This window comes from Schistocerca gregaria, chromosome 2, assembly GCF_023897955.1.
Source record: "Schistocerca gregaria isolate iqSchGreg1 chromosome 2, iqSchGreg1.2, whole genome shotgun sequence".
NCBI classification, from domain to species: domain Eukaryota; kingdom Metazoa; phylum Arthropoda; class Insecta; order Orthoptera; family Acrididae; genus Schistocerca; species Schistocerca gregaria.
Window position 1 is genome coordinate 761,866,444 of NC_064921.1, and position 24,843 is coordinate 761,891,286.

The following is a 24,843-nucleotide window of genomic DNA, read 5'->3' on the forward strand; positions in this document are numbered from 1 at the left end:
CTTAACATGATACACTTACCAGCATTTTGTATTAGTGCATCAAGATCATTTTCTTTGGCTTCCAAGTCTTCTATATCACACTGCAGTTTACTTGCAGATGACAGCCCCGAACTGCCAACCATACTGCCACCTCTTCATAATGAAAAAGAAATTTGCATTAGAAACTTTCACTATACATCTACCATTCATTAACAGGGCTGTCAATAAATTACACTTTCTTCTAATATTTTAATACAATCATGTCGCAGGGATATAGGCCAAATCTGGGAATTATTCATATTGTTACATGCCCCATAATCATATCAAAAATTAATTTTCAATTCATACTATGATACAAATAGAGTGATTTTAATACTAAGAAGTCACAAATAGCAATCTAATGAACATCTGCGACAATAATTTGCATATATGGTGGCTCTCCCAGCATGAATGGCAAAAGGAACAGTACATTCTGAGAGTCTCTTTGCATCAGTTCCATTTTGCCACACAATATTATGACATTCATCTTAAACTGGTATTGAGAGAGAGAGTCAAAATGTGGTTATTGCCCAGATTCCTGTTGGAATAACATAACCAAAATGCAGTTTTCAGTCTATATCGGCACCAGAAAGCAGTCAACCATTACAAGAATAAGTAATTTCCACAATCAACAGCGGGAATATGGTGAAAATATTAAACACACCCATTGCCTACGTTAATGTGTTGCCATCAGGAACAAATATCTGAAGATGCTCAGTCTCAAGATTGTATCTAACAATAAATGAATCATATCTGACATCTGGTTTCTATCTCCATATAACAAAACTGCCTGGAAGGATAAGGGTACAGATTACTAATATTTAAAGAAAAAGACAAAATCTAAGAACTGTAATATAAATAACTGCCGAAAATCTTTGGTAAGAAAACATCCACAGCTATAAACATTACTTCTCCAATATTGATTTTGGTGGAATATAAAATGGGTACAAAATGTAAAAATATTACAATGATACAATGCATACTAAAACCAAATTACTTAGCAGAACATGGCATAAAAACAGTGACATACAAAGAAAAGCTGTTTTCAGTTGTAATGTGGATGCAACTGCTAGTATATGTTTCACTATTAGAAAGTTGTCTTTTTAAAATTACCGTATTTATCTAAGTACAAGAACACACTGAATATGAGGCAACCTTTTTATAAGATGATCCTTGGGAAAAATTTAGTTTCAATCTGGCAATCTATATTACAAATTGTTTTATTGCTCTATACAGTGGAACTTTGATTTTACATTTACCGTTTTCACATTTTTCACGATTCTACACAAATTTGTAGCCCCCTGAGAAAAGTCTTAAGATCAACGCTAAGAATTCCCGGTTCTATGTTTCTTCCCAGTAAGGTTTAACTTGAGTCTACATTCTTATTCAACATCTCACTTCTGAGTTCATCCCATTTTCTCCCTATTGACATTCGCTATGACAGAGTGAATTATAAGTGACACAAAAGACAGAGGGCTTGCAGTGCACGTGGTGGTGAAGTTAAGGGAATATTTTAGGCCATTGCAGATGGGGGAGATATGTGGGAGGAGATGCTGACAATCCACAACTGCTATTGGCAACACAACGTTGCAATTTTTAGCTTCACTGCGCAATTATAATCTCCGAGTGCTCACATTTTGTGTAATTTACAGTCTTTGGCAGAACAGTGTATGAGGTCTGTAAAAAAAAAAAATCTGGAAGTTTGTCTACAAAGTTTTTCTACACTTACCGTTTACTTATTGTGCGTGGTCTCATTCAAAATACTGTCATTTACAACTGATACACCAATCCCAAAGCTATTTCCACTTCTGGAAGCAGCCTTACTACCACTCCTTCTGGATCATGTGAAGCGCCATCTACAAATTTTGTTTTATCTTTTCTATCATTGCAGATATTCCTCCTCTCAACAGGGTTTTCTACTTTGGAAATAAGCATAATATCACAGGAGGCAGGTCTGGAGAGAGCGGAGGATGAGGCAGCACAGTGATTTCTTTTTTGTGCAATAGTCGCACACCAACAAGAATGAATGTGCGAGTGCATTACTGTGACGCAAGAGACATGAATTGTCTCACCACACTTCTGGCCGTTTCCTTCTCACATTTTCTAGCAGGTGTCACAACATAAGCCAATAGTACCATTGATCAACAGTCTGTCCCTGTGGCATGAATTCATGATGAACCAATCCATCAAAATCAAAAGAAAACTATCAGCATGGCTTTGACATTTGACCTGACTTGACAAAAATTTGTTTGGTCTTAGAGAACCTATCCTGACCCATTGTGAAGACTGAACTTTGGTCTCAACATCATAACCGTAGACCGAAATTTCATCATCAGTTACCAATCTCTAAAGGAAAATCTCTTTCTCATTTGCTCTGTTCAAAAGCTCTACACAGATTGCAAGGTGAAGGTATTTCTGGTCTTGACTCATGGGACAAACTTGGCAACATGATGCATTCCAAGATGGCATGTAAGGATTTCATGACACGAGGCAAACAAAATGTTACATTCTTCGGCAATCTCTTGGACAGTCTTCAATTGGCGTGCACAATTTTGTTGGCATTCCTGACATCAGCTTCATCAGCAGACGGCGAATGGCATCCTGAACGAGGGTTATTTTTAACTTCTGCCTGGCCTTTTAAACGTGTGAACCATTCATCGAAAAAACCAAACTACTGATGCAAAATTATGAATGTTGCAGAATTTTTTAAACAGACCTTGTACATGAGCTGTTCTGCATAAGAAATATGCATTTAGCCCTGCACAAGACTCTTTTCACCTCCTCTCTGTGCTTATCACTACTATCACCACCCTGTACCAACCAAACCCACTTCTTTACAGGCCTTAGCCTATGAAACATTTGGGATTCCATAAAAACTGGATTATACAGTATTAAAAGGCACAGTTGCTATAAACCAAAACTAGAGCGAGAATTTCATTCTCCTCCTCTTAAGCAGCAATTTTACTAACACTATTAAAGTCAACTGAACATAACCAAATTGCAAATCCTTACACAATCAAGAAAGAAACTTCAAAATTTTATGCCATATAATAGATCTATTAAAGAAAAATCTCATATAAAGATGACAACTACTAACAAAGATATAGAGGGGCTGGCCAGTACTTACCTCAGCTCAGTACAGCCGATACACAAAACAGAACAGAAAATTTACATTCCTAGCTTTTGGAACTTTGTTCCTTCATCAGGAAGTGAGAGAGGGGGGGGGGGGGGGGAGGTGGATTCAGTTACAACCCAGTTTATGAAACAACAGGGAGGGTAGCAAGGATGGAGGCATGATTGTCAGAGTGAAGCCAAAGATATTCTACTGTTAAGTACTGTGGCAGCTTCAAACCAAAGAGAATGCATGCAGAAGTAAAGAGGTATATAGTATAAACACAACTATGTAGGATGAAAAGATGTGTGAATGGCTAAAGAGGAGAGGGGGGAAAAGGACAAAACTGAAGATTAAATGGGAGTGAGGTTGGTTAATGTAGGTTTAGTCCAGGGGAATGGCAGGATGAAAGGATGTGTTTGAGTGCAAGTTCCCATCTCCACAGTTACGAGGGACTGGTGTTGGGTGGGAGAAGCCAAATGGCATGTACGTTGTAGGAGATGTCCAATACCCAGTAGCAGAGCATGCCCTCCAGCATAATTCTAGGGACCTAAGAACCTGCTACAACATACGTGCCATGTGGCTTCTCCCACCCAACACCAATCCCTCTGAACTGCGGAGATGAGAACTTGCACTCCAACACATCCTTTCATCCCACCATACCCCTGGCCTGAACCTACATTAACCAACCTCACTCCCATTTAATCTTCAGTTTTGTCCTTTTCCCCCCTCTCCTCTTTAGCCATTCACACATCTTTTCATCCTACATAGTTGTGTTTATCTTTATACTATATACCTCTTTACTTCTGCATGCATTCTCTTTGGTTTGAAGCTGCCACAGTACTTAACAGTAAAATATCTTTGGCTTCCCTCTGACAATCATGCCTCCATCCTTGCTACCCTCCCTGTTGCTTCATAACCTGGGTTGTGAGTAACTGAATCCACTTTCCTTCCCCCCCCCCCCCCCCCCCCCCCACTTCCCTGATGAAGGAACAAAGTTCCGAAAGCTAGGAATGTAAATTTTCTGTTCTGTTTGTGTATCTATCGGCTGTACTGAGCTGAGGTAAGTACTGGCAGCCCCTCTATCTCTTTGTTAGTAATAGATCTATTAAGAAAGAAGAGAGTACTGCAACTAGTAATTCTGTAGGGTACATCATTAAAAAGAATACCACTTTTGCTAATGATGTACGATGTAATTCAGCCTTTCCCAACACACTATTACCAGAAATTAAACGTTAAAAGACGCCGTTTTGAGGGCTCTTTCATGTTCACCTCAAAAATAGCAAAAATTTATAGCCTATATGGTGCAATTGGTGAAATAAGAAGAAAACTGATGGATTATAGCATCTTGTATGTTTGCTTCCTAGCTGTAGCCAATAGCTGGATAGCATAGTGACGTCATACTATTGCAGTGATTTCTTGCATACAGAGTGATTAACAGCAAGCTTACTAGGTGGCTTGTTCCAAAGTATGGCTGATGTGACAGATGTACAGCAAATGGAGTGACCGCAGCTTCCACTTTGATTTAATTTATATCTCGTGCACCTTTCACTACCGTGCGTTAATTTTACTCTTAACAGTTGTGTTCGGAGCCTCTAGATAGAATCTGCAACACATTGTGCCTCTACTGACTAACCCATTATAGGCTACTCCATTTGCTCCTTGTGGCAACGTTATTAACAGGTCAAATTCGGTGAACAGTTGTGAAATGGCTTGTTATCTTTGTTGCAGTCCTCAATGGGGTTTTAATATCTCGTGATGGGAGACAAATTGTTATAAACATAATGGATTGTTGGGCCAGAGAAACACAGGCTAAGTGTTATTTCATATTCGCTGGTATAAATAAATAACACATGTGAAGCAAATCTTCGGTGCATATACATCCTTCCATGAAACCTGCTATGTTTGCACTGCAACAAGCAAGCAGTTTGAAGTGCAAATGGCACGTGTTGACAGTACTGCAGAATGCTCCAGTTCGACCAGTCAGCACAATGAACAAGAAAAAGTTTACAAGCAATATTCTAGAAGTCACTGCATTCGCATCCCCAGTGTGTGCTGCACTGCCACCGGCTACAGAAGGGTCTAAGGCTTCCTTCCAGTCCTTTATTGCAGAGTCTAGTGCTGCAGTTGAAGATAGGAAAAGGAAAGTTAAAGTTTCACACATCACGTTCAAGAAATCAATCACACATGACAATTGTCCAAACATGCCATCATTTGACCATCGGACAGACTCCCCTATGGATAACACAGTAATAAGTATACCTGGAGTAGCGAAACGTCTGAAAGAAAATCAATCATCGTGTCCGGACATAAGCCCAGTTCAATTTTACAAAGAATACCTATGACATTGGCACCTAATCTAGCGACGGGAAAATAGCGTAGGTGACTCCAGTATACAAGAAGGCTAAAAGAAAGGACTCGCAAAATTACAGATCAATATCCCTAACTTCTGTTTGCTGCAGAATCCTTGAACAAATTCTCTGTTCAAATACAATAAACTTTCTTGAGAATAAGAAGTTTATGTCCATGAATCAGCACGGTTTTAGAAAGCATCGCTTGTGCAAAACTAAACTTGCTGTTTTCTCAGATACAGTGGGAACCATGGATGAAGGGCAACAGGCAGATTCCATATTTCTAGAGTTTTGGAAAGCATTTGACACGGTGCCCCATTGCAGGTGTTAATGAAGGTACAAGCACATGGAAAGGGTTCACAGGTATGAGAGTCACTTGAAGACTTTTTAAGTAATAGGACCCAGTATGTTGTCCTCGACGTCAAGTGTTCATCAGAGACAAGGGTATCATCAAGAGTGTCCCAGAGAAGAGTGATAGGACCATTTTTGTTCTCCATATACATAAAAGATTTTGCAGACAGGGTGGACAGCAATCTGCAGTTGTTTGCTGATGATGCTGTGGTGTACGGCCAGGTGTTGAAGTTGAGTGGCTGTAGGAGGATACAATACAGCTTAGACAAAATTTCTAATTGGTGTGATGAGTGGCAGTTAGTCCTAAATGTGGAAAAATTTAAGTTAATGTAAATGAGTATGAAGAACAGAACTAATTTTCAAATATAGTATTACTAGTCTCCAGCTTGACACAGTCAAATCTTTTGAATATCTGGGCATAATGCTGCAAAGCAATATGATGTGGAACAACATGTGAGAACTGTTGTACGGAAGGCAAATGGTCAACTTCAGTTAACTGAGAGAACTTTAGGAAAGGGTGGTTCACCTGTAAACGAGACTGCATGTAGGATGCTGGTGCAACCTATTGTTTAGTACTGTGTTTAGGTTCCACGCCAGATCAGATTGAAGGAAGATATCAAAGCATTCCGAGGCGGGCTGCTAGATTTGTTACTGGTAGGTTCTGACAACACACTAGTGTTGCAGAGATGCTTCGAGAACTCTAATGCAAATTTCTGGAGGGAAGCCGATGTTCTCTTCGAGAAACACTTTTGACAAAATTTAGAGAACTGACGTTTGAAGCTGACAGCTTAGCAATTCTGCTGCTGCCAACATACATTGTGCATAAGGACCATGAAGATAAGTTATGAGAAATTATGGCTCACACAGAGGCATACAGACAGTCTTTTTTCCCTCGCTGTATTTGCGAGCAGAGCAGGATAGGAAATCACAAGTTATGGTACAGTATACCCAACACCACACATTGTATGTTGGCTTGCGGAGTTATCTGTGTAGATGTAGATCATAAAAACACACCCCTACATGTTAGATTCCAATACCTTTCACCTTACTTCACAGTTTTCGGTTTAACTCACCATGTTTATCAATTTCTGCTTTTTTTGGTGTGCATAAAGGTAAGATCTCTCAAAAACACATGTTTTTAAACATAATTTGTGGTAATTGCATGTCAGAAAATTGCTCTATTACCTTGTACCCAGATACCAGTTTGAATTTTTGCAAGATTTTTACTTGCTGTTGCACATCTGTGATTTTTTTAAGAACTGATGAAATTCATCACCACACATTATTGTATAATAATTTTATTGTTCATTTAATTTCCTTCACTTATACAGATTTTATATAATGTATTGGAGAGGATTACGATTTTTACTCATACATGCCAAAAACATATGTTTTTGCTCGTATTTTGAGGGTTTTAAAGTTTTCCTCAATTTAGCATTTTTTAAGTCTGGACTGCATGAGAACATCAAATAGAGGTTTCACTGTATCTGTAGAAAGCTAACATTCTACCTAATCTAAACTTATGGCATTTACTGATTATCTCCATTTTGATAATAAAAAGGGTACATAAAACAACCAAAAAGAAATGGTTTACACTTATTTTTATTTTCACTTCCTTTATGCTTGCTCACTGATATAACTATCACTGTCTTCCACCCATAGTATGTCCTCTTCTGAGCCAACACTGGATATGGGGCACTTTTTGAATTCTTTGCCCCAGGCAGTACGGATCCACTGGCCCAGAATGGATACTATAAATACCCCCTAGAGTGAGGACATTGTCTCCTTGAAGGAGCCATTTGCTGCAAAACAGTCGCAAGTAAACCAGGAATTATTACCAGGTCTGTGCTGCTCTTTGTTTTCAGATCTTTAACTTCCTGGTAATGTGTCCCCGAGAGAATCCAACAACGTTTTCCTTCTATTAAGTGAAACTTCTGTTATTCTTTTACAAACAACCTTCAACTGATATCTTATCAGGTTATTTGTCATCCACCCCTTTCCTTGGCATCTGACAATAACCTCTGTAGGTAATTTTTCTTTCAGTACCTTTTCCTTATGAAGAATCACATATAGGGAAGCTTCCTTTGATGTGTTAGTGTGCCAGCATTATCATCATTCTGGCCTTTTCACTACCTTTAGTCCTTAACACTCTTTAACATTTGACAGCATATCAAAACAACTGTGTGATTGGTATTGCCCATATGACCTAGCAAATAGTTTTTCATCTTACTCCATGGGAAGTCTCTCAGTTCGCATAGTTCTACATCTTAATGCAAGCCCTGTTTGTCAACCTCACGCACCAGCCAGAACTTGGTTTGAATTGCATCATGCATGCTGTTGGAAAATTACTCTTTCTTCAGTGCCTTCCATCAGCGATTTTCTTAAGTAATTGGAAAGACTTCATTGCATTTCTCTTGTACATACTGTGCAATCTGCTGTTCCTAATCAAGAAACTTTCCCCACTTTAGTCCGCTACAAGTTTAGCATGTAGAACTGGTGAGTGTTTTTACATTTTGCGGCGTGCACTGCAGCTGTAGCGGTTATAAGCTAAGTACTGACTAACTTATTTGTGCTCTGTAATACAGTTATTAAATTTAATAGATTTTGGTGGTGTTGTGTGCTGTTTACGGCAAAATAACAACTTATAATGTTAATTAATAACTGTCTTGATTGCAATTTTTTTTAAATTCATATAACCAGTTTCGGTTCATTCAGAACCATCTTCAGATCTGTAAAAATAATTATACTAATTTACTATTTCACGGAAGCAAATCTTTTTCATCCTATCTAATCAACATCAAATGTACCAGAGCTTACCTGATATTTCAGTTACAGGAGTAACCCGTCCAAATCCAGCAGTTTTCACATGCTACGTCACATAAAATTGGTTGGCAGAGTGCACATCATTTATATTAATTATAACACTATTACCGACAGGTGGCGTCTGGTACATTTGTTACATTCCATTTGCACATACTATATTCAGTAGATCTTTTTTTATTAATTAAAAATACTTAATTAAAATATGTACATGTCAAGGTTAAAATCTGTACTTTTCAGCATTAATAAAAAAACAGTAAAATTATCATTTTTATATGATCTAAGAAACATAGGGCGATTTATATATCTATGGTGATGGTGTGAACTTGTTTTCCTCTACAGTCTGCTTCCGTATTTCCCGCCATTTCGGTGTTGTTCTGCAGTCCGCTCAGTCGTCTGATGTCCATCGCCGCGGGCAAGAGGGCCGCAGAGGAGGGCCCCGTCAACGACGCCAGGCACTGCACGCGTCTGCCGGCTTCTCCACCGCGCACCATCTCTCATCCCTCGGCCTGGATCTCCACACGCAACAGTTTTCATCTTAGTAGGTCGTCATAAATGCTAAAATAGGCGTTATGATTGAATTCGCTTTGCTCGTTGAGGATTAAATCCGGATCTTTATTTTTGTGGGTGTATATTTCAATTTCTTCCAAAATGTTAAGAAACCGTCCCTTATGGGCTCTATGCAGGATATGTAAATTGTGTTCAATGTTCGTGACTGAGTGCTTAGTCGCAGCCATATGCGCCCCAAAAGCTGTTTTGTTTTGAGAGTAGGTGTGCTCCCTGAATCTGGTTTCAAAGTTCCTACAAGTCTGCCCTATATATTGTTTACAGCAGTCATTACATTTGATCTTATATACACCTGAATCCTGAAATTTATTCCTACTATTACATATTCTATGCTGGAGCTTCAATTTTAACGTGTTATTTGTTCGGAACCCTATTTTAACGTTGGATTTACAAAAGCATCTTTCAATTTTATCTGTAATTCTTCCATTGTAAGTGAAAGCTACATATTTTTTCTTGTTGTTCCTCTTAACTGCTACTTCATTTCCTTTTATTTGTTCCATTTGCCTCTTCTTTATCTTCCTATAAATATTCATCACCTGCTTACACGTATATCCGTTCGCTACAGCCACTTGTTTTAAAACACTTAACTCCTTTTCTACTTCCTGTTGGCTTAGTGGCAATCTTAGTAGTCTGTATACCATCGAAGTGAAATATGCCCATTTGTACTGAGATGGGTGACAAGAGCTCTCATTGATAACGAGATCTGTACATGTAGGTTTTCTGAATATGCTAAATTCATGCTTGCCATCTTTCTTTATTAGTGTTAAATCTAAGTAATCTATACGGTCGTTTTCTTCAAATTCCATGGTAAATCTAATTTTCGGGTGTTGAGAGCTCATTTTTTGTGCTAAGTTTTCGATATCATTTTTATCTCCTTTGTATAATAAAATGGAGTCGTCAACATATCTCTTGTAATATACAATTTTCTCAGCGGTATTTGGGGATTCATTACTTTCAGTTTAAACTTTTCCTCCTCTGTGAATAGAAACACAGTTATCTATTTGCTTCCTTATTTCTGTTTGAAATTACTTGGTTGGATCTTTCTTGACTTCTACTATTCCGTTTTCCATAAAGAACTTTTCAGTTTTCTCTATATAGTCTGTATCATGTATTATAACCATAGTGCGGTCACAAAGCTCCATAAAGTTGAAAAATCGATTTGCCCAATTGTTAATAACACCAGCAGCCCAAGTTATAAATTAAATTAAGAGCTAAATAACAGATTAAAGGCGGGATATACATATCGTCGGACTTTCAACATTAGCAACAGTTACGAATTTGCCAAGCAAATAAAAGACGTACTTATACCTCAGAATGCGTCATTAGCTTCATTGGATATCACCAATCTGTACACAAACATTCTCGTAAAAGAAACAATTGAGATCATTAAGGACAATCTCCTCACTCATGGTAAATTGGCACTGGGGGAAGTGATTGAACTAGTGGAAATGTTGAAACAAGTCTTGTCGTTCAATTACTTTACTTTCAATGGTAAAATTTATCAACAGAAAGACGGGCTGGCAATGGGGAACAGTTTAGCTGGGACGCTGGCTGACATATTTGTAAATCACTTAGAAAACAAATTCTTTGATGAAAATCCTAATATCGCTGAGAAAATTGTATATTACAGGAGATATGTTGACGACTCCATTTTATTATACAAAGGAGATAAAAATGATATCGAAAACTTAGCACAAAAAATGAGCTCTATATACCTGAAAATTAGATTCACCGTGGAATTTGAAGAAAACGACCGTATAGATTACTTAGATTTAACACTAATAAAGAAAGATGGCAAGCATGAATTTAGCATATTCAGAAAACCTACGTGTACAGATCTCGTTATCAATGAGAGCTCTTGTCACCCACCACAGTACAAATGGGCATATTTTACTTCGATGGTATACAGATTACTACGATTGCCACTAAGCCAACAGGAAGTAGAAAAGGAGTTAAGTGTTTTAAAACAAGTGGCTGTAGCGAACGGATATACGTGTAACCAGGTGATGAATATTTATAGGAAGATAAAGAAGAGGCAAATGGAACAAATAAAAGGAAATGAAGTAGCAGTTAAGAGGAACAACAAGAAAAAATATGTAGCTTTCACTTACAATGGAAGAATTACAGATAAAATTGAAAGATGCTTTCGTAAATCCAACGTTAAAATAGGGTTCCGAACAAATAACACGTTAAAATTGAAGCTCCAGCATAGAATATGTAATAGTAGGAATAAATTTCAGGATTCAGGTGTATATAAGATCAAATGTAATGACTGCTGTAAACAATATATAGGGCAGACTGGTAGGAACTTTGAAACCAGATTCAGGGAGCACACCTACTCTCAAAACAAAACAGCTTTTGGGGCGCATATGGCTGCGACTAAGCACTCAGTCACGAACATTGAACACAATTTACATATCCTGCATAGAGCCCATAAGGGACGGTTTCTTAACATTTTGGAAGAAATTGAAATATACACCCACAAAAATAAAGATCCGGATTTAATCCTCAACGAGCAAAGCAAATTCAATCATAACGCCTATTTTAGCATTGATGACGACCTACTAAGATGAAAACTGTTGCGTGTGGAGATCCAGGCCGAGGGATGAGAGATGGTGCGCGGTGGAGAAGCCGGCAGACGCGTGCAGTGCCTGGCGTCGTTGATGGGGCCCTCCTCTGCGGCCCTCTTGCCCGCGGCGATGGACATCAGACGACTGAGCGGACCGCGGCACAACACCGAAATGGCGGGAAATACGGAAGCAGACCGTAGAGGAAAACAAGTTCACACCATCACCATAGATATATAAATCGCCCTATGTTTCTTAGATCGTATAAAAATGATATTTATTAATGCTGACAAGTACAGATTTTAACCTTGACATCTACATATTTTAATTAAGTATTTTTAATCACTAAAAAAAAAGATCTACTGAATATAATATGTGCAAATGGAATGTAACAAATGTACCAGACGCCACCTGTCGGTAATAGTGTTATAATTAATATAAATGACGTGCACTCTGCCAACCAATTTTATGTGACTTAGCATGTGAAAACTGCTGGATTTGGACGGGTTACTCCTGTAACTGAAATATCAGGTACGCTCTGGTACATTTGATGTTGATTAGATAGGATGAAAAAGATTTGCTTCCGTGAAATAGTAAATTAGTATAATTATTTTTATAGATCTGAAGATGGTTCTGAATGAACCGAAACCGGTTATATGAATAAATAAAAAAAAATTTGCAATCAAGGCATTTTTCAAGTAACATTATAAAATCACTGATTGCTGTTGTCCCATAAGACATTTTGTCTGTTTTCGCAAAATAACAACTTAATAAACTTTTGTAATCGTTCGCTCGCTGTGTTTTCAGTGTGTTGAAGTCGTTTAGTAAATTTCGGGCTTTAGTTTTCAACTGATGTTTTTTATTCTTTCTAGTAAAATATTTCAGTAAAATTTTCATTCAGTGTTTTAACTACACTTAGTGTTACAGTGGTGGTTTTAATTTTTTGGTTTTAGCTAGTAATTTTGTGAAATTTTGCTGGTATTGGCTGTGTTGTAGTGGTATTAATCCAAGTAGCTGCTTTTTTAGTAGGCAGAGAATTTCGAGACCATTATTGTTAGTTCTTAAATAGTTCTACTGATGTAATTCAACTTTGGTAACGTAGACGTACATCCTCCCCCCCCCCCCCTCCCCCCGCAGTAACTGTAAAATTTTACCATGAGTGTAAAGTGTAGGCTCTGTTGTAGGTTTGTGAGTAGTGGATTACGGTGTGGGATTTGTTCAAAGTACTTTCATTCGGGGGAATGCAGTGGGGAAGCCAGTGGTCATTTTAGGGAGATCCTCTCCTGAGAATGTAGAATCTGTAGTAGGAACAAGTTAATAGAGGAGCAGGAGCATAAGATCTGTGCCCTTCAGGTGCAGTTACAATGCGTAAAGGAGGAACTAGATAGGTTGAGGAGGGTGAAGGGTGGTGGGGAACGGAAACTGGCAGCTGGCAAGAAGGTAGCTAGGAAGAGGTGGTGTTCAAACAGTTATACTTGGCATACATGCAGTAGATACGACCAACTGTCAGAGTTGAGCGGAGAGGAGCCTCGTGTAGCTGTAGATGTAGATGTAGGGAACTTGCAGCAGTCCTCAGCAATTAGGAGGCCTAGGTTAGTCACAAAGTCTAGCAGATAGAAGGTTCTGCTGCTAGGTAGTTCCCACAGTTGAGGTGTGGGCCAACCGTTGCAGGAAGTGTTGGGGAGTACCAGGTCACCAGTATTGTGAAGCCTAGTGCAGGGTTGGATCAGGTGACAAAGCATAGGGGAATTATGTAAGAATTTTACGAAGGAGGATCAGGTAGTGATAGTGGGTGGAGCAGGGAACAGTCTTGATAGGGACGGGGAATATGATGTCAGTGGTGACTTGGTTAATATAGCTACTCAAACTGGTGGCACTAACGTGCATTTTGTGCAACTGTTTCAGCGTCATTATCGGCCTCACCTTAATGCGACTGTTAGGTGTGTTAATGTGGGGCTGGGGAGGGCACTGACGGTGGAGGGTATGGATCACATCTCAGTGGTGCCAGTTGGGTCTATCAGTACATGGGGGTTTCACTAGGCATGGCCTGCACCTCAATGGGTGGAAGGGAAGGCTGGCTAAGCTTATAGGTGACAGTGTAGTGGGAGGTGGTGGTGGTGGTGTAACTCATGGAAAAATTCCTGTAGTAGTTGGTGTTAGAGCTGCACCTTTTTTTAGATTGAAGTCAGCTGATAGGGATACATGCTTAAAGGAAGTGCCTCTATCTAAGGGCTCACCTCCGGAGGATGTAATGTTTCCAAGTAGAGAAGGAATTATCGTATTTCATCAAAATATAAGAGGTATTAGAGATAAAGTTAGTGAACTGATAATATATGTTAACTCTGAAATTATTGGTATATCAGAGCGCCACTTAAATAATTTGATAATTCCGAGGCTTCCTTTACCAGGCTACAGATTAGCTGGCTCTTTCTCAAGGAATTCCTTGCGGGGTGGGGGAGTGGCTCTGTACCTAAAAAACAGTATTTCATTGAGTCCATAGACTTATCACGAAACTGCACTGAACAGATCTTTGAAAGTTGTGCAGCATTAGTTGAATTTAGTGAAACTAAACTTCTAATTGTTGTTGTTTATAGGTCCCCTAACTCTGACTTCAGAGCATTTTGGCTCAAGCTAGAGAGGGTTCTTGATTCACTTTGTAGGCAGTACCAGAAATTAATTACATGTGACGACTTCAATATAAATGTTGTAAGAAAAAGGATATTGGTAATTTAATTTTAATTGAATGTCAAGTTCCGTAGGACCAAATTGAAGAGCAAATCTCCAAGGTCATGGAACGTGTCAGTACATGAACTTACAACATAAAAAGCAGTAACAGATAAAAATAAACATTCATGAACCTGAAAGAAAATCAGTCCATAAGTTTAAGCAAACACTATCAGCAATACAATGAGAATCATCATAATTTTTCAAGGAACTCCTCGACAGAATAGAAGGAGTGACCCATGAGGAAACACTTCAGTTTCTTTTGAAAGTGCGTGGATTACTGCTAAGATTTTTGAATTCGAGTGGCAGCTTATTGAAAATGGATGCTGCAGTGTACTGCACACCTTTTTGCACAAGAGTTAAGGAAGTCTGATCCAAATGGAGGTTTGATTTCTGCCGAGTATTAACCGAGTGAAAGCTGCTTATTCTTGGAAATAAACTAATCTTGGTAACAAGATGGTGGTGGTTGTTGGGATGTTTAAGGGGGACTAAACAGCAAAGGTCATCAGTCTCCCATTCCAAAAACAGGCGAGACGAAAATTTAAGGAGCAGATAAAACCCCAAGGGGGGAGGAGACGCCCCTCCCCCCAGTCACTGAAAGAACACCAATGTGGCAGCGAACGCTAGAGACAAGAAGAGGACACACGAACACCGGACAGAAAGAAACGGAAGAAAAGAAGAGGGCCGGAGACTGGTTGACTGACCATGAGAACAAAAAAAGGGAAATAGTCAACCATCCGAATACATACTAAAATCTGGAACCAATGAGAGACTTGAGGACAAGAGACACAGAAAGGGAAAGGGGCAGGACCCCCCTAAATGGGGGGACTACCATGGATAAAATTTAAAACATCATCAGCCATGGAGGCATCGTCGCTTAAAACCAAAGGCAACGTGCCCGGGAGATTAAAAGACTGCCGGAGGGTGGGCACTCCAACAAAATGAGGGCGACCGTCAACCAGGACCCGCACTGACACAAGGGGGATCCTCCTGACGCAAAAGATATCATTGCGTCAGGTAGGTATGGCTGATGCGGAGCCGACACAGGATGACAGAGTCCCTGCGAGAGCCCGCAGGGAGGATTAACAAGAAACGACAATAAGGAATATACATATTGAGAGGCCAATGTCAAAACACCCAGACTTGTGAACAGAGGTCGACAAGAGGTTCGTGAACTCACACCACTTATTGCCCAAACCGCCCATTTCTGAGCCAAAAATATCCTTCTAGAATGAGATGAGTTGCCCCAAAAAATAATACCATACGACATAAGTGAATGAAAATAAGCAAAGTAGACTAATTTACGTGTCGAAATATCACTCACTTTCGATATCGTTCGAATAGTGAAAATGGCAGTATTAAGTCTTTGAACAAGATCCTGAACGTGGGCTTTCCACGACAGCTTACTGTCTATCTGAACACCTAGAAATTTGAACTGTTCAGTTTCACTAATCATATGCCCGTTCTGTAAGATTAAAACGTCAAGTTTTGTTGAATTGTGTGTTAGGAACTGGAAAACTGAGTCTTACTGTGATTTAACGTTAGTTTATTTTCTACAAGCCACGAACTGAGGTCATGTACTGCTCTACTTGAAACGGAGCCAATGTTGCACACAACATGCTTTACTACCAAGCTAGTGTCATCAGCAAACATAAATATTTTAGAGTTACCCATAATACTAGAGGGCATATCATTTATATAAATAAGGAACAGGATCGGCCGCAACACTGATCCCTGGGGCACCCTCCACTTGACAGTACCCCACTCAAATCCCACATCACAGCCATTATCAACATTGTGAATAATGACCTTTTGCTGCCTGTTGCTAAAGTAAGAGGTGAACCAATTGTGAGCTACTCCCCTTATTCCGTAATGGTCCAACTTCTGGAGCAATATTGTGAGATCAACACAGTCAAATGCCTTAGTTAAATCAATTAACCTTACATACACTGCCTTTTCAATAACTTTTGCGAACACTGATGGCATAGGAATAGGTCTAAAATTATCTACATTATCCCTTTCTCCCTTTTTATAAAGCGGATTCACTACTGAGTACTTTAATCGCTCAGGAAACTGACCATTCCTAAAGGAAAAATTACAAATATGGCTAAATACGGGGCTAACCTGTGCAGCACAGTACTTCAATATTCTGCTAGGCATTCCATCATAACCATGAGAGTCCTTAGTCTTCAGTGATTTAATTATTGACTCAATCTCTCCCTTATCTGTGTCACAGAGGAGTATTTCAGACGTCAATCTCGGAAAGGCCTTTGCCAAGAAAGTTATGCGATTTCCTGTAGAAACTAAATTTTTTATTTAAGTCACTAGCAATGCACAGAAAATGGTTGTTAAATACTGTACACATATCCGATTTATCAGTAACAAAAATATTATTATTGCAAACTGACTTTACATCGTCAACCTTGTGCTGCTGACCAGACACTTCCTTCACAACTGAGCATATGGCTTTAATTTTATGCTGTGAATTAGCTATTCTATTTGCACAACACATACTTTTTGCCTTGCTAATAACATTTTTAAGCACCTTACAATACTGTTTGTAATAGGCTACTGTAGCTTTATTGTGACTACTACTAACATTTTGATATAATTCCCGCTTTGTTCTACATGATATCCTTATCCCACTAGTCAGCCAATTGGGCTGTCCATTACTGCTAGTACCCTGTTTAGAATGTTCTAATGGAAAGCAACTCTCAAAGAGCATGAGAAATGTGTTATGGGAAGCATTGTTTTATCATCTATATTATCGGCACTATAAACATCTTGCCACTCTTGTTCCTTGACAAGTTTTGAAAAACTCTCTATTTGCTGTTGGATTACCTTTCCTACGTAGTTTGTAATTAAATACGACATTGGTTAGGGTACAAAAACCTTCTACAGTTAAAATTTGTGCATCATGGTCTGAAAGGCCATTCACCCTTTTACTAACAGAATGCCCGTCTAGTAATGAAGAATGAATAAAAATATTGTCTATGACTGTGCTTCACGAATCACCATTAACTTAAAATTAAGATTTGAGTTGTCTGCAAGAACCAGTTTGGAACTGAACACTGAGATCCATGTTTCTCAACTGAGTCATGGCTGTAATTTGCATCTACAATTTACAGTTCTTACAACGCAGACAATACAAGCATACTGAATGAAAATAACAGTGTTCGCTGCTTCCTACAGGTAAATCATCAGAAACTGTCCAACTTTAACACTAGCCAACCTTGAAAGTCAATAGCACCGCAGAACAGTTGGCAGCTTTAATGGCCCCACACATGACTGACAGAAATCTTGACATATTGGAAATAAGCCAAACATTTTCGACAAGTAAGAATAAATATCGTTGCTGCCTGTGAGCTGTGCCACTAGGTTCCTCACCAAGCACAATTAGTGAAGTCATAGGTTTCCTTTCTACAATATTGTTTGCAAATAAATCTTGAAACAGTAACTTCAGTTGTGGGGCTATATGTTGTACTTAGTATTTCAAATCGTCCTCTGCAACTACAAGAAAATGCCTATTTTGTCACCAAACATTTCCTTTTGCTTGCTTTTTAGAACAAAAAATAGTTTGTTGTAAAATATACTAATTTCACATAAGGTAGTTTAAGTCTGATTTTCACTCATGCCAGGAAACATCGTCTGCATGCACATTTATGAGGTACTGATTTGTTTGGCACAGTTGATTCCAAGTTACCTACTCCCCCCCCCCCCAAATTTCTTTGTGGTGCTGCATCTTTTTTTTTTTTACTTCTTGAAGTAAAGTACACTTCAAGAAATACACAGTTTTGCAAAGCAATGTGGGGCTAGGCCGGATGATATCATGTGTCCTGTGATTTTCTGCTAAAGAGGAGGAACAGGAGGACTGAATTGAGCCATACAGCTATCAGCTTGTTTCATTGTTTACTAAGCCAACACATGCCATACTTAGTTCTTTCCATCTGTGCTCGGAAAATCATATTTAGATTGCTTGTTGCTGCCGCCAGTGTGCCACAGCAAAATGTTTTCACATAGTTGTGTACATAAGTAATTCACCATCTGGCACTGTTGGCAGCTCATTTAAATGACACTGACTACTGCAGGCAAAACCACATTCTGGTCCTCTCATGGGAATCTTCGCTTAGGTGCAGCCGACACCCACATGACTAATGTTAAGTAGTTTTAATCAGAGCGCACTGCAAAATATTTCATAGATGACCTGTTTTCCTTTCCTTTCCTTTCTTCTTCTTCTCCTCCTCCTCCTCCTCCCCCCCCCCCCCCTCTTTTGCAGACAGTACCCACTCATCATATTGGACACAAACTCTAAGAACTTCAATAGTAAAATTACAAATGAATTTTACAAAACAGTAGTTGAGTAGGGGCAAATTTAAGAGAACACTAAGCGTCACTGAAGACTAACTTCTTTCACACTGGACATCAAAAGACAGAAGAATAGTTTTAGAGTAAAGAAAAGGCATTTACCTGAGAAACAGATCACTTCCGTGAATCACCAGAACATACAAGGACAGCTCAAACAAATGACAGTATTAGTAAGTTTACACACACAAACACACACACACACACACACACACACACACACACAACCTACTTCATGAATTAATATACTGAATAAAGCTGATGCCAATGTTTCTGTTTACCACAGATTTCGTCCAGAACACAGCTACACTATATGAATTCGAGGGGGGAATTATGTTTAACACTTACAAATCCACCTTCCCTTTCCTTTTTTTCAATTGGCCTTTTAAAATCATGAACCAGAACATACTGTCCCAAGGATTACACAGTGGCCAGTGGCAACATGGTGGCACTAGTCATACACTTTGGTGTACAGGAAACATATAAACCAGTATTGTGTGCATTCAAGCTTCAGTAATTTATTAGTTTTAAAACGTTTCTAGGAATACTTATGGAACTATTGTAATGAATAATATTATGAGAAACACCAACTGCTACTCACCATAAAGATGACATGCCGAGATTCAGACACGTACAACAAAAAGACTTTACATATTCAGCTTTCGGCCAATGTCTTTTTCAGAAAGGAAAACAAACAAACAAACACACACACACACACACACACACACACACACACACACACACACCGCAGTTACATCCTGGACAGAGATAGTGGCCGTGTGCATGGTGTGTGTTTTTTCCTTTTTGAAGAATGCTTTAGCTGAAAGTTCAGCATTTAAAACATCTTTCTGTTGCACCTGTCCCCAACTCAATATAATGAATAATCTTAAGAAGAAATAGGTTGTTCAAACAAACCTCCATTGTATGTTGTTTTTTGACTTCTTTTCCAGAATTCCAATGCCTTCAAGCACATTAGTGATGTCATATATCCTCCTCTTCTGGACATCCAAAGATTCTGATGCTTTATTGAGATCAACAACACCATTTGGTGAAGACTGGAGTAAATTTAAGAATTTTTTTGTTAGTAGGCCAAGGGATGTATCATACCGCGTTCGTTCTACATTTTTCCCTGAAAGAGTAGAGATTGCAGTTCTTTCATTTTTAAAGCATCTGATCAATGGCACTTGGTATGCCAGCATTTACATGATGGAACCAAACTACACAGTAAATTAAAAACTTTCAAGTATTAATAAAATACAAAACAGACTTAAAACAACAAAACAAATTTATGATGCTGGGTGGAGAAGCAGAAATACAAGACAAATTATGGCTGTGAGGCTGCTGCAGCAGAAGATGTTGAATGCTCAGCTGAAGGTTTTAGATATCTGACAGGTTATATACTACATTCATTCTACTGAATATGGAAGCACACTGGGGACATAATCAAGCTTTTAAGCAGTGTTCACAAACACTGTGCAATTAATAGTCTTGAACTCTCTTCTCCCTACTTCTGAATTTGTAAAAGTCAAAAGTGGGAACAACTCGTGCTACTATAGTTAAATTCTTTTATCTTGGCGGTTCGCGCATGCCCGCCCAGACGTGGGTGATTGCTGCGTTGCCAGTTGCACACGACGCACGCACCAAGAGAAGCAGCGCCATAGTGTAGCATAGTTCGCAAACTTACGTTTAGGAGGGAGCATGCAGTTCATGAAGTAAAGCCACCACGGCCGCATTAACTCTTTTGCTGCTACAGAGACATGCTCCCCGCATTCCGCGCTGTGCGCGATTTTGTCACTGCACTGCTTGCCTGTGCTGACACATGGTGTTCCGTCTGCTTTGACACTCTAATCATTCGATTCCACAAAAACTATTTGGGCTAAAAATTAGATTTTTACACATCTTCTTGACTGATACCTTCCCCCCATAACTGACTTAATTTTGTTTCGATGTTCAACGCAATTATTATGCAGCATTCATTATAGTAAACCATTGCACGAAATTTTGAAGAGTTTGCAGAGGCAAATACTTTACATATGGTTGATTTTAGTTGCTACAATGTTGAGAATGAAATGTGGACAATATACCTAAATTTCATATAAAATTTACTGTGTAACAATATCTCATTTAATTTAAGTACCACATAGGTGTCGTATGTAATATTGAGAAATATTCAATCTTTTGCAACTGTAACAAAAGTTTTATTTACACCGGCCACGTTTGGCTTTATTTTAAAGCACTTCAATCAATCAAAAGGAAGTAGACAAAATACATTAAACAAAACTGTGGACTTTCAAAACCATTAGGACTTGAATATACCGTCTATCAGTGAAGTGCTCTGAGCTACGACAAATATAATTTTTGTGTGGCACACGAACAACATTTATTTGCTAAAACACTGATCAGCCGACACAAACATTGAATATTGTGTTACAGCAGCACAAAACTATGAAAGGTGACTTGGCAACGAAGGAGACAAAATACTGTCCACTGAAGATGCTTAAAAAGAGAGAAACGCGTCTTGTCTAAATAAGTCGCTAATTACAGTTGCAGAAGAGGTATATACTTCAATGCCATTAGTAAAACTGTGACTGTGGAACAAAAACAAGAAAGAGAACACGAGTACCATTGTGTATGTGCCTTGCCTTTCATTGATTGAAGTGCTTTAAAATAATGCCAAACACGCCCGGTGTAAATAAAATTATTATTATTATTATTAGGTTTTAGGGTACACAACTACAATGATCATTAGCACCCAGACTAAGTTAGGAATGCACCGCGAGGCACAAGGTTAAAACAGCAACTAAAAGGAATTATTACAGTCGCAAAAGGTGGAATATTTCTCAATATCACATACTACACCTACGTGGTACTTAAATGAGATACTGTTATACAGTAAATTTTATATGAAATTTAGGTATATTGTCCACATTTCATTCTCAACCTTGTGGCAACTAAAATCGACCATACGGAAAGTATACGCTATGGACTTTTACCTCCGCAAACTCTTCAAAATTTCGTGCAATGGTTTACAACATTTAATGCTGCACAATAACTAGGTTGAACATCGAAACAAAATTAAGTCATTCATGGGGGCGGGGGGTGGGGGGGTGGGGGTGGGGGGGAAGGGAGGTATCAGTCAAGAAGATGTGTAAAAATCTAATTTTTGGGCCAAATAGTTTTTGTGAAATCGAATGGTAAGTGTGCCAAAGCAGTGGGAACACCATGTGTCTGCACAGGCGAGCAGTGCAGTGATGACAAAATCGCGCACAGCGCGGAATGCGGGGAGCACGTGAATGCAGCAGCAAAAGGGTTAATGAAAAGAGAAAGCACTAGAAATTTCAAAAATTTGCATTCAAACGAACAAAATTCATGAAGTAAGACACTTCGATATTGTTTTTAAATAAAGAAAATATTAAGCACCGCACAAGGTTTGAACTCATCACCTTCCACTTACTAACCCAACGCCTTAACCGTTACGCTAACGCAACTCATCTTACAATGTAACTCAATGAGGGGACTAACAGGTCACGCAAAATACTGACAAACACTGTTGGTATGATTATGAATTACTCACACTTCGAAGTACAGTAGGAAATAAACAATTACCGCTGCTCTCTATTGCGAAAAAGCGGTTCGTGAGATTGATACAACACCTTTTCTTGCTATCGCCTGAATTAGGAGTCTTATTGCTTGTTTGTTTTAATTAATAGAATATGAAGCAATTGGTATAAAGAATGCTTTTCCATAAAAGAAAGTCTGCTATCAAGACATTGCTTTTGTTCTATTATTTTATTTATGACTGAACGTTTCTAAAACTGAAGACACTCGTCCGTGCTCTGCTCTGCAGTCGAGATCTGGCAACGTCGTTCTCTGTTCATTGGCTGACTGTTTTATGATGTCAGATGTGCAGAACGAACCTAAACTCTGCCGCCAACATAAATGATGCGCACTTTAGCGATTTGTCACCTAACACTGTTTGTAGAAGTAACTATACTGTATATAGTGAGGTTTGTAGCTGTATAATTGAATAAAATGTTGGACTGAGCAAAAATAGTTCAGTATTAGTCTGAACAGAAACACAGTTGGCAACAACAAACAAGCTATGGTAGAGCATCTTCTGAATAATACACATGAACTACTTTCAATTGTTACAGATGTGGGACCTTTTTGAAAACTGTACAAACTACATGGGAACTGCTGATAATTAGTTTGTTAAAATATATGAAACAATTTAGAAAGGCATTCACTTTGGTTTGCAGGGAGACGTTATCAAGTGGTGTATGGTATACAGTTTTTCCAAGAGAGAGTAACAAATTCTGAAGTGTCATTTTTCGGGAACTAATAGGAAGCCCAGACATAAATACAATCTTAATGGTCACACACTTTTGGCACTTCTTTTGGGATATGTCTCTCAACTTGGTTAAACTTTTTATTTACACATCTTAACTTTCCGATGAATTAACGAACTAGAAAACCAGACAAAACATTTTAGCAAGAAGAAACTGGAAAACCACAACACAGAATATTTCTATTTATTTATTTTCAAAAGCACAAACAACCAACAGGTCAATGAAACGTAAAACTTGCATATGTGCTTAAAAAGGAATTTCCCAACTTTTACATTTTCCCCACAACTTTAAGTCCTCTGAAAAGTATAAAATACAATTTCACTGGAGTCGTAAAATATGTATAACACTTATTACAGCATCATCCAAATACATATGTAACTCCCATCCAAATGTGTCTTACAGTTTGACTCTTAGCTCCTACCAACCACTACCATTAGTGTCACTGCAAAATGGAAGATCCAGTTCGATTTCCCTCTTACTAAGTTATATTCTTCATTATGTACCTTTTGGTATTGGACTTCCATATGAGCAAGAACTTGAGCTGGATGCTGTCCTCAAACGAGTTTTGGAGCGAGGAGTCTTGAAACCAGCATCACTTGCTGGTGATGTTTCCAGATTTAAGCGCCGTTTAACATTCTGAAAATAAGATAATCCATCATAATGACCTAGGTAAACAAATACATAACAAAGAAGTAAAAATTCACAACTACTTACGTATCATTTTTCTGGATCAAAACCCTAGCCTTGAAAAGAAAGAAAAACAGTACATTAGGTCCTGTGGGACCATCAGAGCCAAACTACTCAGTCAAGGTATAAGTTATTACACGTTCCTTATCAAAAGCAATGCGGAAAGAAAAGACTTGCGATATTAAATCCATTAAGAAACAGTTTATGGTGAAAGAAATTAACAACTGTAACACACACATACATAGAATAAATAATGTGTGCAACAAGAAAGCCTTCATCACATACCTGAAAATACAGGGCTCGTCAGAAATAATATAACACTTTTGCTAGAAGCTTACCAAAAATGGAACTTTCAGAGGAGTTCACACCATAGTGCACAGTGGACAAGTGCCTAGTTCTCAATAGTGAAAACCAAAAATTGTTTTGAGTTTGGCAAAATTGTTGCTGTCCTTATTCCGAAGATTGATTTGATGCAACTAAATGCATTAGTCTATCCTCACATTCACTATCTCGGTTAACTACTACAACCTGCTTGTAGTTGAACCTGCTTTATGCATTCAATCCTTCGTCTCCCTCTGCTGTATTTACCTGTCATTATCAAACTAACAATTCCTTCATGCTGCAGGAATATTCCTATTAACATACCTATTTTTCGTCAAGCTATGCTGTAATTTTTTTCCCCACAGCTGATTTACTACCTCCGCATTAGATACCACATCTACTTATATAATCAGCAGCTTTCTTCTATAACACCACATTTGAAAAGCTTCTCTTCTTGTCTGGACTGTTTATCATCAATGTTCCAGTTCCATACAAGGTTACACTCCAGACAAATTTTCAGTTTTTCTTCAAATGAGGAGAGAATTACAGATGGTGACGTCTTTGTCAACATTAAATTAGTTTTCTATTGTCATATATTGCTATAAACAAACTTC

General features: G+C 38.5%; 1 protein-coding gene across 3 annotated transcripts in view; it reads right to left on the minus strand.

Annotated features, from left to right (window-relative positions):
• LOC126334974 (transcription factor E2F6-like) overlaps window positions 1–24,843 on the minus strand; it is a 66,768-nt gene that overhangs the window by 33,961 nt on the left and 7,964 nt on the right. For all 3 annotated transcript variants that reach the window (XM_049997763.1, XM_049997764.1, XM_049997765.1), the window contains 3 exons: window positions 23,725–23,857; window positions 19,788–20,001; window positions 20–132 (listed from right to left, as the gene is read on the minus strand). In XM_049997763.1, the coding sequence (XP_049853720.1) occupies window positions 20–132; window positions 19,788–20,001; window positions 23,725–23,857 (460 nt within the window). The remainder of the gene's footprint in view (window positions 1–19; window positions 133–19,787; window positions 20,002–23,724; window positions 23,858–24,843) is intronic.